This window comes from Nicotiana sylvestris, chromosome 8, assembly GCF_000393655.2.
Source record: "Nicotiana sylvestris chromosome 8, ASM39365v2, whole genome shotgun sequence".
Lineage (NCBI taxonomy): Eukaryota > Viridiplantae > Streptophyta > Magnoliopsida > Solanales > Solanaceae > Nicotiana > Nicotiana sylvestris.
Genome location: NC_091064.1, coordinates 25,141,609 through 25,157,889, shown reverse-complemented (window position 1 = coordinate 25,157,889; position 16,281 = coordinate 25,141,609). Strand labels below are relative to the sequence as shown.

The window sequence follows — 16,281 nt, the reverse complement described above, 5'->3', positions numbered from 1 at the left end:
CATCTTTGCTGCACTTGGATGAATGGAATACCACGATTTATGGGCCTCCTCCAGAATCAACTCCTGTAGCCCATCCACATTGGGCACACATATCAGGCCCTGCATCCTCAACACCCCATCATCACCAATAGTCACATCTCTAGCATCATCATGCTGGACTCTGTCCTTAAGGACAAGCAAATGAGGATCATCATACTGGCGCTCTCTGATGCGATCATACAAGGAAGACCGAGAAATCACACAAGCCAATACCCGACTAGGCTCCGAAATATCCAACCTCACAAACTGGTTGGCCAAGGCCTGAACATCAACTGCAAGTGGTCTCTCCCCAACTGGAATATATGCCAAACTCTCCATACTTACCGCCTTCCGGCTCAAAGCATTGGCCACCACATTGGCCTTCCTCGGATGGTACAATATAGTAATATCATAATCCTTTAGCAACTGCAACCATCTCCGCTACCTCAAATTGAGATCCTTCTGCTTGAACAAGTGCTGGAGGCTATGATGATCAGTAAACACCTTGCAAGACACACCATACAGATAATGCCTCCAAATCTTCAACGCGTGAACAATGGCAGCCAACTCCAAATCATGAACATGGTAGTTCTTCTCATGTGGCTTCAAGTGACTAGAAGCATAAGTAATAACTCTACCCTCCTGCATCAATACACACCCAATACAAACTTTTAAAGCATCACAATACACGGTATATGAACCTGAAGCTAATGACAAAACTAACACTAGAGTTATGGTCAAGGCTGTATTGAGCTTATGAAAGCTCTCCTCACACTTATCCGACCATACAAATGAAGCACCCTTCTGAGTCAACTTGGTCAAGGGCGATGCGATAGATGAAAATCCCTGAATAAACCGGCGGTAATAACCCGCCAAACCAAGAAAGCTGCAAATCTCTATGGTTGAGGACGGTTTGGTTCAACTCTAAACCGCCTTTATCTTTTTTGGATCCACCTGAACACTCTCACTAGACACCACGTGCCCCAAGAAAGCCACTGAACTATGCCAAAACTCACACTTGGAGATTTTTGCATAAAGCTTATCCTCCCTCAATCTCTGCAACACCACTCTCAAATTCTCCACGTGCTCCTCCGAACTACACGAATACACCAGAATATCATCAATGAAAACTATGACAAATGAGTTGATATAAGGCCGGAACACGATATTCATCAAAGTCGTTTTAAGAATATTGGAGTCCCTGATCTTTTACTGGTGATAATCTGAATAGAGATCAATCTTGGAGAACACTCTTACTCCCTGAAGCTGGTCAAATAAATCATCGATACGAGGCAAAAGATACTTGTTCTTAATTGTTACTTTGTTCAACTACCTATAATCAATGCACATCCTCATAGTGCCATCCTTCTTATTCGCAAATAGAACCGGCACACCCCAAGGCAACATACTAGGCCGAATGAACCCCTTATCAAGGAGTTCCTGAAGCTGCTCCTTTAGCTCCTTCAACTCCGCTGGTACCATACAATACGGCAAAATAGAAATGAGTTGAGTGCCCGGCACCAGATCAATACCAAAATCAATATACCTGCCCGGCGACATGCCCGATAGGTCTGCAGGAAACACATAAGGAAAATCTCTCACAACTGGAATAGAATCAATACTGGGAGTCTCTGTATCGACATCACTCACAAAGGCTAGATAGGAAATACAACCATTCCTAACCATACGTTGGGCCTTCATGAATGAAATTACCCTACTAGGAACATAATCAGTTGAACCTCACCACTCAATCCGTGGCACACCCGGTATAGCCAATGTCACTGTCTTAGCATGACAGTCCAGAATAGAACGACACGGAGATAGCCAATCCATGCCCAAAATAACATCGAAATCCACCATACATAACAACAAAAGATCCACTCGGGTCTCTAGACCCCCAATAGTCACCATACATGATCTATAACAACAGTATCGCCCACCGAAGTAGATACATGAACAGGTGAAACAAGAGACTTACAGGGTGTATCCAAATAACGAGCAAAGTATGATGATGCATAAGAATAAGTAGAACCGGGATCAAATAATACAAAGTTATCTTTATGGCAGACTAAGACAATAATTGTAATGACAGCATCGGGTCTAGTTGGAAGTGCATATAAACGGGCCTAACCGCCACCTGATCGACCTCCCCTTCTAGGGCGACCCCTAGTTGACTGACCTCCACCTTTAGCTAGTTGGGTGGGTGGTGGTGAAGTAATTGGCGCTGAAGCCGATGGCTAACTCCTCTGCTGAGATGAACCCGCAAGATGACGAGGACACTCCCTCCATATATGACCTATTTCTACACACTTATAGCAACTCCCGGGTGCTGGAGATTGGGACTGAGGGGAAACCCTATTACCGGAATGACTAGCAGATGCACCTGGCATATAAGAGCCCTAAACTAATGGAGCACGGGACGAACTCTTAGCTGGAAGGGCACTATGTAATTACTGGCCTTGATGAGAATTGTGAGAACCATGACCCGATGACGCCCCACAATAACTTGGGTGAGATGGCTGAACATGCCTGAATTGACGGCCTCTGTCGTGCTGAAACTAACCTCTTGAAGGAACACCACTATAACTACCAGATCCTCGAGGCCTCTTAGCCTCCCTCTCATCTTGCTCCTGGAGATGAACTGACTCAATCTCACGAGCAATGTCTACAACCTTCTCAAAAGTAGCACCATACACCCTCTCCCTGGTCTTGAGAATACGAAGCTGATATGTGAGGCCATCAACAAACCTCCTAATACTCTCTCTATCTGTCAGAACCAACCAAATAGCATGACGAGCTAACTCTGAGAACCTTATCTCATACTGCGTCACAATTATCTCTCCCTGATGCAAGCACTCGAACTGCCTACGCAGCTCCTCTCTACCAGACTACGGCACATACTTCTCCAAAAAGAGAACGGAAAACTACTTCCAGGTAAGGGATGCTGCACCAACAGGCCTACGCCTCTCATAAGCCTCCCACCAAGTGAAGGTGGCTCCAGAAAACTAAAAAGTAATGAAAGCGACCCCGTTGGTCTCTAGAATACCCTCTGTGCAAAGAATCCTCTGACGCTTGTCCAAGAAACCTTGGGCATCCTCTCCTTCTGCACCACTGAAAGTCGGAGGCTGAAGTCTACCAAACCTTTGCAACTTGCGTTGCTCGTCCTCTGTCATGGCAGGAGCTACATAGTTTTGAGCAGCTGTAATCGGCTGGGCTAGATGTGCCCTTGGTGTCTGAAGTCCCTGCACGATCTGCTCAGGTGTGTGAGCAGTAGGAGTCTGAGTGCCTCCCCTGGTCTGAGAATTAGCTGCGGCTATAGTAACTGAGATCGGCTATAGTAGCTACATAGTAGGCTAGTGCATACTGATAGAATCTAAGCCAAGGCCTCCTGGTGACCCGGAATTTGAATGGGAACAACTGGTGCCTGAGCTGGTGCTGCTGGAGCGCCCACAACTGGGACCTGATCCTTAACTGGGGTGGTTGGTGGATCTATAGGTGTTGCCCTAGCTACTGTGCGGGCCACACCCCTGCCCTTACCGCGACCACGATCGCATCCTTGGCCTCTAGTGGCCACAACTGGTGGTACTGGTGGTCGTCCATTATGACGAGTAGCGTGTGTCCTCACCATCTGTGAGAGAAAAGAATAACAGAAGTTTAGTACTCGGATCAACAGATTCGCACGACAAGAATTTTAAGTATATGAAGTTTATCCTAAAGGTTCTGCAGCCTCTCGAGGATAAATACAAACGTCTCCGTATCTATCCGCGAGACTCTACTAAACCATCTTATGACTCGTGAGACCTATGTAACCTATGCTTTGATACCAACTTGTCACGACCCTAAACCCAGATTCGGTCGTGATAGCGCCTCTCGTGAAGACAAGGCCAGCTGACACAACACACAATTAAATTAACAAATAATAATTCCTAATTAAGTCATTAATAATTATAAATATCATAATATAGTGAAATACATCAACTACGAAAAACCAAACACAGCCCGACATCGGGGTGTTACCAGTCATGAGCATCTAACATAAGTCTAGGAATATGGAAAAGGGACTACACATTCTATTGCAAAATCCAGTACACGGGAGAGAAATAATGATAAGAGGGAGAAACACTGGGTTGCGAATACCGAGCAGTTACCTAGTGGACTCCGAAAATCTGTTAGAAGCTATCAACCCTCGCTAGCAGGACCTGAAGCTCCTGAATCTGCACACAGGGTGCAGGGAGTAAAGTGAGTACTCCAACTCAGTGAGTAATAACAATAAATGATGACTGAGCGATAAGAAATCACGTAAAAACACAACAACATGCTATAAAGAGGCAAAGTAAAACTAGTAAAGTGCAATAAAATAGTGAAATCTCATAAAACAACTTAGTTCAGTTTAAGCTTCTTTAAAATACCTTTTTAATAGTTAAACAAGTAAATGACAAGCAACTAAAAAAGATAAACACATGAAAACCGCCCCCCAGACACTAAACCAATAGATTCAGCCCCTCGGGCAACAACATGGAATAACACCAGCCCCTCGGGCTATATATCTCATATAACAATGGGTACCCGCACTCATTGAGGGTGTACAGACTCCGGGAGGGGCCCCTTATGGCCAAACCGCAATATCAAGCCATCTCGTGGCATAATCAATAAGCTCTCGGCCTCATATCATGCCACTTCGTGGCGTACAATCTCAGTCCCTCAACCTCATAATCATAAATCAGAGTATCACTGTTGCGGCGTGCAGCCCGACACAAAAGTATCCTCACAACACATGCCCTCGGCCTTACTCAGTCAGAATCTCATAAGCCACTCGGACAACAGTAAAACATGATGCTCAGGCCAAATATCATTCAAAATATCATTTAATGTGTTAAAACAGAGTAAACATGGATCAGTTATAAAAACAGTATAATTTAGCATGACTCAGTATAGATATAAAATCAAAATAGTGAGGAAATAACAGTAAAAATCCCCTAAGGGTTCAAATAGTTGGCACGAGGCCCAAATATGGCATTCAGCCCAAAACATGATGATGTCAAATAGTTTTCAATCAAATACGTGGTAAAATGGTCATTTGGGATGGACTAAGTAATAATAACCAACGGTGCACGACCTCACGCTCGTCATCTAGCGTGTGCGTCACCTCAACATAGCACAACGATGTGTAATCTGGTGTTTCATACCCTCATGACAACATTTAAAATCATTACTCACCTCGATCCGGTCCAAACTCTAGCCCGCAACGCCTTTGCCCCTCAAATCGGCCTCAACTTGCATCGCATCTATCCAAAACCAGAATGACGACGCCAAAATATGCTAAGGGAACGAAGCCCATGCGAAAATAATCTATTTATAACAAAAATCCCGAAATTTACGAAAACCCGACCCCCGAGCCCATGTCTTGGAATTCGATAAAATTTACATCTATAGATTCCTTATCCCCCACGAGTTCAAACATATCAAAAGTCCCAAAATCTGACCACAAATGGCCCCTCAAATCCTCAAGTCAAGGTCTCCAATACCAAGCCCTAGTTTCCCAATCTTAAACCCTTAATTTCCATAATTACAGCTCTAATCTGTAAAATAATACCATAGAAACGAGTTTTAGGTTCAACAATCTTACCTCAACGAAGTTACCTTGAATTCATCTTCAAAAATCTTCCAAAAAACTCCAAAACCGACATAGAAATGGTGGAATAACCAAAAATTAACGAAGGAAATATTTTATACCTTCTGAACCAGGCTTTTTGCACCTGCGGCCAATTCCTCACTCCTGTGAAATCTCTTCTGCGGTCTGACCACCGCTTCTGCGGTCGTCACATAAGTCACCTTCCGCACCTGCGACCCTACCTCCGCATCTGCAGGCACGCAGGTGCGGTTCACATCCCGCATCTGCGGTTTCACTCAACTATGCCCTTGGCTGCATCTGTGGCTCCAAACTCGCTTTTGCGATACCGCACCTGCGGTCCCCTAGCCGCAGGTGCGGTTATGAAAGCAATGGGAAAAACTTTAGCTGTCAAAACCCAATTCAAATCTTCCGCCAACCATCCGAAATCCCCATGAGGCCCCCGGGACCTCAACCAAAAGCACAAACTAGTCATATACCACTAGTCTAACTCATACCAATCCTCAAAACACCTCAAACAACATTGAATCAACCAAAACACATCGAATTCAAGCCTAAGGTTCCAAAATCTTCCGAATTACGATTTTGATCAAAAAGTCTACCAAACCACGTCCGAATGACCTGAAATTTTGCACACACATCCCAAATGACAGAACAGTCCTACTACAACTCCCAGAATTCCATTTCGACCCCTATATCAAAATCTCACCTTCCAACCGGAAAACGCCAAAATTTCAATTTTGCCAATTCAAGCCTAAATCTACTCCGGACCTCCAAAACACATTTCGATCATCCTGCTAAGTCCCAAATCACTTACCGAAGCTATCCGAACTATCGAAACTCACATCCGATCCCTTTAACACATAAGTCATCATCCAGTTGACTTTTCCAACTTAAGCTTCCTCAAAAGAGACTAAGTGTCTCAACCCTTTCTGAAACCTCTCTGAACCCAAGCAAACCAGCCCAATCACACGTAGTACCAATAAACAAAGCAATAAGAAGAAGAAATGGGGCAAATAGAGCGGTAACTCATGAAACGACCTGTCGGGTCGTTACATAACTATATAATTGATAAAATACCGCTCGGAATGTACAAGTAAGCCAACAATGGAATATAAACAATATTCCCAAAACCCGATAGTCACAAGTCACAAGCTCTGAGAATTTGTCTAACTATTTTTATACATCAGTAACTAGACGGAATAAATGAGGAACAACATAAAAGGGATAGACGGGGACTCCGAGGTCTGCGGATGCTAGCAGATATACCTTGAAGTTTCCGGAGCAGCAACAAGTACGCAACTAATAGCAGGGCTGGTAGGAGGCACCTGGATCTAACCACAAACATGTGTAGAAGAGTAGCATGAGTATCCCACAACGGTACCTAGTAAGTGCCAAGCCTAACCTTAGTAGAGTAGTGATGAGGTCAGGTCAGGGCCCTACTGGTATATAATAAGTAAGACAAAAGATATAATAATGTGAAAAAACCGAGAATCTAACAAGAAGATTCTATAGAAAGTAACAACACAACAAATAGAGATAAACAACCGGCGCGCTCCTGAGATACCGTCTCGTAGTCCCAAAAGTAAATGCTCAATAGGGGATTTACCGAGATACCGTATCGTAGTCCCAAGAGTAAAAATGCAAGAGGATCTCCCGAGGTACCACCTCGTAGTCCCAAAAGTAAATGTGTAGGGGGAATCTCCCGAGGTACCGCCTCGTAGTCCCAAAAGTAAACAAACAACTCAAACCGATGGAAACATCAATTAGCAGCAAGAACTCTACAGTTTAAGACTGATACAAATCAAGGAAAAACATAAATTCAACTAAGCATGCTGCACATATTTCAAATAAGCATTTAAGACACGTAGATATGCAATATTAGGCTAGACAGAATAACTACACATACCGGTATAACTCAACTAAGATGTAACAAGTTACCACTCAGTAAAAATCAAAATTTAAAATAATTAGCTCATGTACACACTTGTCACCTCGCGTACACGACACTCACATATCACAGAAGTATCACAACAGTACTAAACTTAAAGGAATTTCCTCCACACAAGGTTGGACAAGCCACTTACCTCGAACCAAGCTCAGTCAATTAGTAAGAATGCCCTTTCCTCAATTTTCCGACTTTGAATGGCCCAAATCTAGCCAAAAGCAATTACATACTATAAATATAACTATAAGAAACTAATCGAATTAATAAAATCAAGACTTTAACAAGAAATTCGAAAATTGCCCCAAAAAGTCGACCCGGGCCCACGTTATAGAATCGGGTAAAAGACAAAATACGAACACCCATTCAACTACTAGTTCACTCATACCAAAATCACTCAAATCCGATATCAAAATCTCAATCAAAACCCAAAAAATTGGTTGAAGAACTTTTCTTTTTTCTCCCCAAATTTCGCAATCCAAATCATAAATTAGAAGATGAAATTAATGATAGATTAGTGAGATATAACAAAAAACAAGTGAAGAATCATTACCTAATAAATGCCTTTGAAAATACCTTAAAATTTCGTCCAAATCCGAGCTCTCTATTTCAAGTTTTGATAAAAATGGCAAAAACCCTCAATTTGAAATGTTATAACTGCCCACATAAACCCTTCTTCGCGAACGCGAAAACCTCCTCTCTTTCGCGAAGCATAAAAATGCTTCATTACAACAAGTTTTCAAAGTGAACGAGATGGTGTAATCGCGAACGCAGAGCTGACACAGCTTGACCCTACGAGAATGCTGGACCCTCATCACGAACGCGTAGGCTAATTGCCCGGTGACTCATCTGCCCTTTCCTCTACGCGAACGCAAGGACCCAATCGCAAACGCGTAGGCCTAAGTTCTAAATGCATCTCGAACGCGGCATATACATCACGAATGCGAAGGCTTAGCTCCATCAGTACTCAAACTTCCTCTCCGCGAACGCAGGAGAACCTTCGCGAACGTGTAGAATGAAACCAGACACCAGGAATAGCTGATGCTTCAGCTATAACACTAAGTCCAATTCTAGTCCATTAACCATCTGAAATCTACCCAAGGCCTCTGAGACCTCAACCAAACATACTAACAAGTCATAAAACATCATATGAACTTAGTCGAGCCCTCAAATTATATCAAACAATGCTAAAAACACGAATCACACTCCAATTCAAACTTAATGAACTTTGAAAGTTCAAACTTCTACAACTGATGTCGAAACCTATCAAATCACGACCGATTGACCTCAAATTTTGCACACAAGTCACATTCGACATTACGCACCTATTCAAACTTTCGGAATTTAAATCTAATCCCGATATCAAAAAGTCCACTAACGGTCAAACTTCCCAAAAATCCAACTTTCGCCATTTCAAGCCTAATACGGCTAAAGACCTCCAATTCACGATCCAGACACACTCCTATGTCCAAAATCAACCAACAGAGCTAGTAGAACTTACGAAACTCCATTATAGAGCCATCTTCACACAGTTCCAACTACGGTCAAATTCTTAGAACTTAAGCTTCCATTCTAGGGACTAAGTGTCCCAATTCACTCTGAAACCAACAACAAAACCTCCCGACAAGTCACATAAGCATAAATTGGTACAAGGAAAGCAGTAAATAGGGGATTGGACCGGTCAGGTCGTCACATCTTCCCCCTCTTAAAACAATCGTTCGTCCTTGAACGAGCATGGAGACATACCTGAAGTGGTGAAAAGATTAGGATAACGGCTATGTAGTCCCAAAAGTATATATAGAAAGGGATCCTTAAGGTGCTTGGAGTCCCAAAAGTAAATGTGTAGAGGGATCTCCCGAGGTACCGCCTCGTAGTCTCAAAAGGAAACACATAGCTCAAACCGATGGAAACGGCAAATAACAGAAAGAACACTGCAGTTTAAGACTGATACAAATCAAGGAAAAACATAAATTCAACTAAGCATGCTGCACATATTTCAAATAAGCATTTAAGACACGTAGACATGCGATATTAGGCTAAAAGAGATAACTACACATGCTGGTATAACTCAATTAAGATGTAACATGTTACGACTCAGTAAAAATAGGATTTTACAACAATTAGCCCATGTAGGCACTCGTCAAATCGTGTACACGACACTTACATATCACAAAAGTATCACAACAGTACCAAATCCTAAGGGGATTTTCCCCACACAAGGATAGGCAAGCCATTTACTTCGAACCAAGCTCAATCAATCAGTAAGAATGCCCTTTCCTCGATTTTCTGACTCCGAATGTCCCAAATCTAGCCAAAAGTAATTACAAACCATAAATATAACTACAATAAACTAATCTAATTAATGAAATCAAGACTTTAACAAGAAATTCGAAAATTGCCCCAAAAGGTCGACCTGGGTTCACGTCTTAGAATCGGGTAAAAGTCATAAAATACGAACACCCATTAAACCACGAGTTCACTCGTACCAAAATCACTCAAATCTGATATCAAAATCTCAATCAAAACCGAAAAGGTTTATTGAAGAACTTTTCTACTTTTCCCCCAAATTTCTCAACCCAAATCTTAAATTAGAAAATGAAAGTAATGATAGATTGGTGGGATATAACCAAACACATGTGAAGAATCATTACCCAATCGATGCATATAAAAATCCTTCAAAATTTCGTCCAAATTCGAACTCTATATCTCAAGTTTTGATATAAATGGCAAAAACCTTCGATTTGAAATATTATAACTGCCTAGGTGAGCCCTTCTTCGTGAATGCGGAAACCTCCTCGCGTTCGCGAAGCATAAAAATGCTTTCAGTCTAAAAATCCTTCATCGCAAATGCAATGGCCTAATCACGAACATGGAGCTTACACAGCTTGACCCTATGTGAACTTGGGACCCAAATCGCGAATGCGTAGGCTAATTGCCTGGTGACTCATCTGCCCTTTCCTCTATGCGAACGCGAGGACCTAATCGTGAACGCGTAGGCCTAAGTTATAGTGCTTGGCCAACGTGGCACATGCATCGCAAACTCAAGGCTTAACTCTAGCATCACTCAAACTTCCTCCACGCGAACGCGGGAGAACCTTCGCAAACGCGAAGAAGAAAACCAGACACTAGCAATGGCTGATGCTTCAACATTAACACTAAGTCAAATTCTAGTCCGTTAACCACCCGGAATCCACCTCAAGGCCCCTGGGACCTCAACCGAACATACCAACAAGTCCTCAAATATCATACGAACATAGTCGATCCCTCAAATCACATCAAATAACGCTAAAACACGAATCAATATCCAATTCAAATTTAATGAACTTTGAAACTTCAAACTTCTACAACCGATGCCGAAACCTATCAAATCACGTCAGATTGACCTCAAATTTTGCACACAAGTCACATTTGACATTACAAACTTACTCCAACTTTTGAAATCGAAATCCGACCCGATATCAAAAAGTTCACTCACGGTCAAACTTCCAAAAAATCCAACTTTCTTCATTTCAAGCCAAAGTCGGCTACAGACGTCCAAATCACAATCCAAACATGCTATTAATTCTTAAATCACCTAATGGAGCTAAGAGAACCGATAAAACTCCATTCGGGAGTCGTCTTCACACAGTTCTAATGATCATAGGCTAAAACCTCGTGTTTTAGTCGTTGTAACAACACTTTAATTATTTCTAAACCTTCTCCTAGTATTTACTCATATTATGTTTAAGATTTTTATTGTTGATGTTTGTATAATTATGAGTGGCTAAAAACTCAAATATTCTGAGGTTATGGGTATTAGATAACTATGTTGTTTGAAGCTTAGATTGATGATCTTGAATTTTCGTTAAGGGTTGTTTATTTGATTCTGCTGTTAATTATTTTATTGCGTAGCTAGTAATGAAAAACTATTTACGAATCTTGAGTTAAACTTGAAAAAGGAAATTCTTGATTGCATATAGAATCAAATAGAGCAAGATCTGGATCCTGGGCATCGAGTGAAAGATTCGCGATTAGGATAGAACTATACTTAATTGCCTTGTTTGGTTGAGAAATAGGATTTGTAAATACATTTGAGTTAATATTAATACCATAGAAATATAGGTATTAATTTAACTTGAATAGTCGCATAAGAAATCGACAGATTATTATGGGTATTATTAACCCTATAATCAATAACCCAGATAATTCAATAAATCATTTTAAAGCTAAAAACGTAGCATGATCTCTAGCAAGCCCATAACCCCGGGATATCTCTTTTATTAATTGTTAAAAGAAAAATTCATAAGTGGCGTAGTAACATTGCGTTGTATTATTGTTTATCTACTAGTTAAATTGTAAATTGGTTATTTATGTATTTTGTGATGAATTAGCTTGAATCGATAATTGTTTGAGTTTGCATCAGTCTATAAGTTGATCACAAGTCCTTGTGGGAACGATACTTTACTATTATTATATTGCTTGAAGATTGCGTACACTTGCGTGAGTGTTTTGGTCGCAACAAGTTTTTGGCGCCGTTGACGGGGATTTGGAAATTAGCTACTTGACTAAGTTAAACTTTTATCAGCTATTGGTTTAAGTATTAATTTTCAGTTCACTTTGTTTGTGTCACGTAGACTCTTCTCTTGAATGCGGAGGAGTAGAAGCACAAGCAATCTCTTCCCTTTTGATACTGAAATTGAACGAACACTTCATAGAGAGAGGAAGGAGTTGGAAGCTAGATACAAAACAGAAAGAGTGTTGGACATTTTAGTTCAACCACAGAAAACAGTGATGGCAGGTAATGGAGGGCGTCCGGTGATAGAAGCTGCAAGGCCAAATCTTGCAAATATGACCCATGCTATTGTCAAGCCTGATATCACTGGTCACTTTGAGCTTAAACAGTACATGGTACAGCTGATTCAGTCCACTGGGCAATATGTAGGTCTATCTCATGAAGACCCGCAAAGGCACATTTAGAATTTTTTGGAAATCACAGATACTTACAACTATCCAAATGTTTCCAAGGACTATGTCAGGATAACCTTGTTTCCTTTTTCATTGTTGGGGGAAGCTAAAGAATGGTTGCAGAATGAGCCTGCTAATTCAATCCATACTTGGGATGATTTAGCAAAGAAATTCTTAATCAAGTTTTTTCCCACTAAAAAGACAAAGTCTTTGCGGAGCCAGATTCTTGGGTTTCAACAACGGGATGGTGAGACTCTTCGCCAAGCTTGGGAAAGATATAAGAAACTACTCCGAGATTGTCCACATCATTGTCAAACTGATGAGGTATTGGGCCGTACTTTTGTTGATGGATTAGATTAGACTTCAAAGATGAATCCTGATTCAGCTTGTAGAGGTAGTTGCATGGTGAGACCATATAGTGAAATACAACTTCTACTAAACAACTTCACTGCTAATGATCATAATTGGCAAGGTGAGGGAGAACCAAGGAGAGCAATGAAACAGAAAGCAGTAGGGGTACTTGAACTGGATGATTTTTCAGCCATGAGAGCAGATATAGAAAAATTGGCAAATAAATGAATAGAATGACAATGAACCAGACACAACAATTGCAACATGTTCAACAAATGTCGATTTGTTGTGAAATGTGTGGTTACAATCACACAAGTGACATGTGTCCAACTAATCTTGAATCTATTTATTATGTGGGACAACAAAGTAGAGGTCCGATGACAAACATGCACAATATGGGAACACTTACAATGCAAATTGGAGAAATCATCCCAATTTCTCTTGGGGTGGAAATCAATCAAATAAGAATCAATATAGACCCCAAGGAAATTTTAATCAACCTCAAACGCCACCCAGTAGGTAGAAGAAAGTACAAATGATTTGTTAAAGAAATTGTTGCACGACAATCAACTACTCAGAACTGATTTCAGAAATCTGGAAAGGCAAATGGGACAGCTAGCTGCAAATCAAAACACTAGACCTGCAGGTGCTCTACCAAGTGATACAGAAAAAAATCCGCAAGTTAGTGCAATTACACTTAGAATTGGAAAGGAATTAGAAGAAGTTCCAAAGAAGAGAAAAGACAAACCTATACCTGAGGGTGAATTGATTCCCAAAGCAACACAGGAAGCAAAGAAAGATGATACAGTTTCAGCACATATGAATGTTCCAAGGCCACCACCACCTTTTCCACAAAGATTGCAGAAAAAGAATGATGATCGCATGTTCAACAAATTTCTCTCTATGTTGAGTCAGATTCAATTGAATATTCCGTTGGTAGATGCGATTCGTGATATTCTAAAGTATGCCAAGTACATAAAAGATATTGTGGCTAACAAGAGGAGATTGACTGAATTTGAAATAGTTGCACTTACTGAAGAGTGCACTTCAAGGGTCCAAACTAAGCTTCCTCAAAAGCTTAAGGATCCTGGCAGCTTTACTATCCCTGTGAGAATAGGCAATGTTGATGTTGGCCATGCACTTTGTGATTTGGGAGCAAGCATAAATTTGATGCCATTATCCTTGTACAAAAAATTGGGTTTGGGAGCTCCAAAACCCACCACTGTGATGTTGCAACTAGCAAATAGGTCCATAGCTTACCCGGAAGGGGTGATTGAAGATGTGCTGCTGAAAATTGGGAAATTCATTTTCCCGGCTGATTTCATTATCTTAGATTTTGAAGCAGATGAAAAAGTTCCTATTATATTGGGAAGACCTCTCTTGGCTACAGGTGATGCTATAATTAAAGTAAGAGAGGAAAAATGATCATGAGAGTTGACAACGAGGAAGCTGTTTTTAATGTATACAAAGCAATTCAACTTCCTCGCCATTATGAAGAATTGTCTATGATATCTGTCATGGAGATGGATGAGCAACTTATTGCCCCAAGTGTATATTTGAAGGATTCTTTAGAGAAAGCAATTGTGTTGTTCGAGAGTTTGGAGATTAATGATGAGGTTGAAGAGATGAAGCATATTTTGAATGCATCATGTGAATATATAAAAGGTTTAAATCCCTTTGAACCTTTGAACAGACGAAATGGTCCTCCTCCGAAGCCATCAATTGAAGAAGCTCCAAAATTGGAACTAAAGCCTTTACCTTCTCACCTTCATTATGCTTATTTGGGTAGTTCTGATACGTTACCTGTTATTATTTCTTCTGACTTGTCTGAATTGCAGGAGGAAAAATTGCTGAGAGTACTACGTGAGCATAAAAGAGCAATTGGGTGGACAATGTCTGACATAAGAGGTATTAGTCTAGCTTTTTGCATGCATAAAATTCTCATGAAGGAAGGACACAAGCCGAGCATAGAACAACAACGCCGCCTAAATCCCAACATGAAAGAGGTGGTATTAAAAGAAGTGATTAAATGGCTTGATGCAGGTAATGTATTTCCAATCTCTGATAGCAAATGGGTAAGTCCAGTCCAATGTGTTCCAAAGAAAGGAGGAATGACCGACAATGATCTGATTCCCATTTGAACTGTTACTGGGTGGAGGATTTGCGTAGATTATAGAAAATTGAATAATGCCACCCGAAAAGACCATTTTCCTCTCCTCTTTATTGACCAAATGCTTGATAGATTAGCTGGGCAAGAATACTACTGTTTTTTGGATGGTTACTCGGGATATAATCAGATTGTTATAGCCCTAGAAGACCAAGAGAAGACCACATTTACATGTCCCTGTGGGACATATGCATTTAAAAGAATGCCATTTGATCTTTGCAATGCACCTGCGACTTTTCAAAGGTGTATGATGGCTATCTTTATTGATATGGTTGAAAGATTTGTGGAAGTATTTATGGATAATTTTTCTGTATTTGGATGTTCTTTTGATGAATGTTTAATGAATCTTGACAAGGTACTTGCTAGGTGCGAAGAAACCAATTTGGTACTAAATTGGGGAAAATGTCATTTCATGGTAAGACAAGGCATAGTCCTAGGGCATAAAGTGTCCTAGAATGGATTGCAGGTGGACAAGGCAAAGGTGGAAGCAATTGAAAAATTACCTCCACCAACATCAGTTAGAGGCATTCGCAATTTCTTGGGCCATGCAGGTTCTTATCGTCGTTTCATTAAAGATTTTTTAAAAATTTCGTCTCCTTTGTGCATGCTTCTTGAGAAAGATACATCCTTTAAGTTTGATGATGCTTGTCTGAAAGCATTTGATGAGCTGAAAAGAAGATTAGTTACTACACCAATTATCATTGCTCTAGATTGGAAACTTCCATTTGAGTTGATGTGTGATGCAAGTGATATAGCCATTGGAGCTGTTTTGGGGCAACGGAAGGAGAAAATCTTTTACTCCATTCATTATGCGAGCAGAACTCTTAATCCAGCTCAATGAATTACACTGTTACTGAAAAAGAGTTGCTCGCAGTAGTATGGGCATTTGATAAGTTCAGGTCTTATCTAGTGGGAACCAAAGTCATAGTTTAAACAGATCACTCAGCTATCAGGTATTTATTTGCAAAGAAAGATGCCAAGCCAAGGTTAATCCGATGGGTTCTTCTTTTGCAGTAATTTGATTTAGAGATTTGAGATCGAAAAGGGACAGAGAATCAGGTTGCAGATCACTTATCCAGGTTGGAAAATCCAGGCCATGTCACCGAAGGAGAATCAATCAAAGAAACATTTCCTAATGAACATTTGCTAGCCATCACTTCAGATGAAACCCCGTGGTATGTTGATTATGTGAATTTCATTTCAAGTGGGGTGACTCCACCATAATTC

At 40.8% G+C, this 16,281-nt stretch overlaps 1 protein-coding gene across 1 annotated transcript; it reads left to right on the top strand.

Moving 5' to 3' along the window:
* The first annotated feature begins 13,493 nt into the window (after positions 1 to 13,493).
* LOC138874801 (uncharacterized) lies at positions 13,494 to 15,895 on the top strand. Its single transcript, XM_070153586.1, has 4 exons — positions 13,494 to 13,927; positions 14,135 to 14,277; positions 14,385 to 14,962; positions 15,521 to 15,895. The coding sequence occupies exons 1-4, from the start codon at positions 13,494 to 13,496 to the stop codon at positions 15,893 to 15,895; spliced, it is 1,530 nt and encodes a 509-aa protein (XP_070009687.1).
* The last annotated feature ends 386 nt before the right edge of the window (positions 15,896 to 16,281 follow it).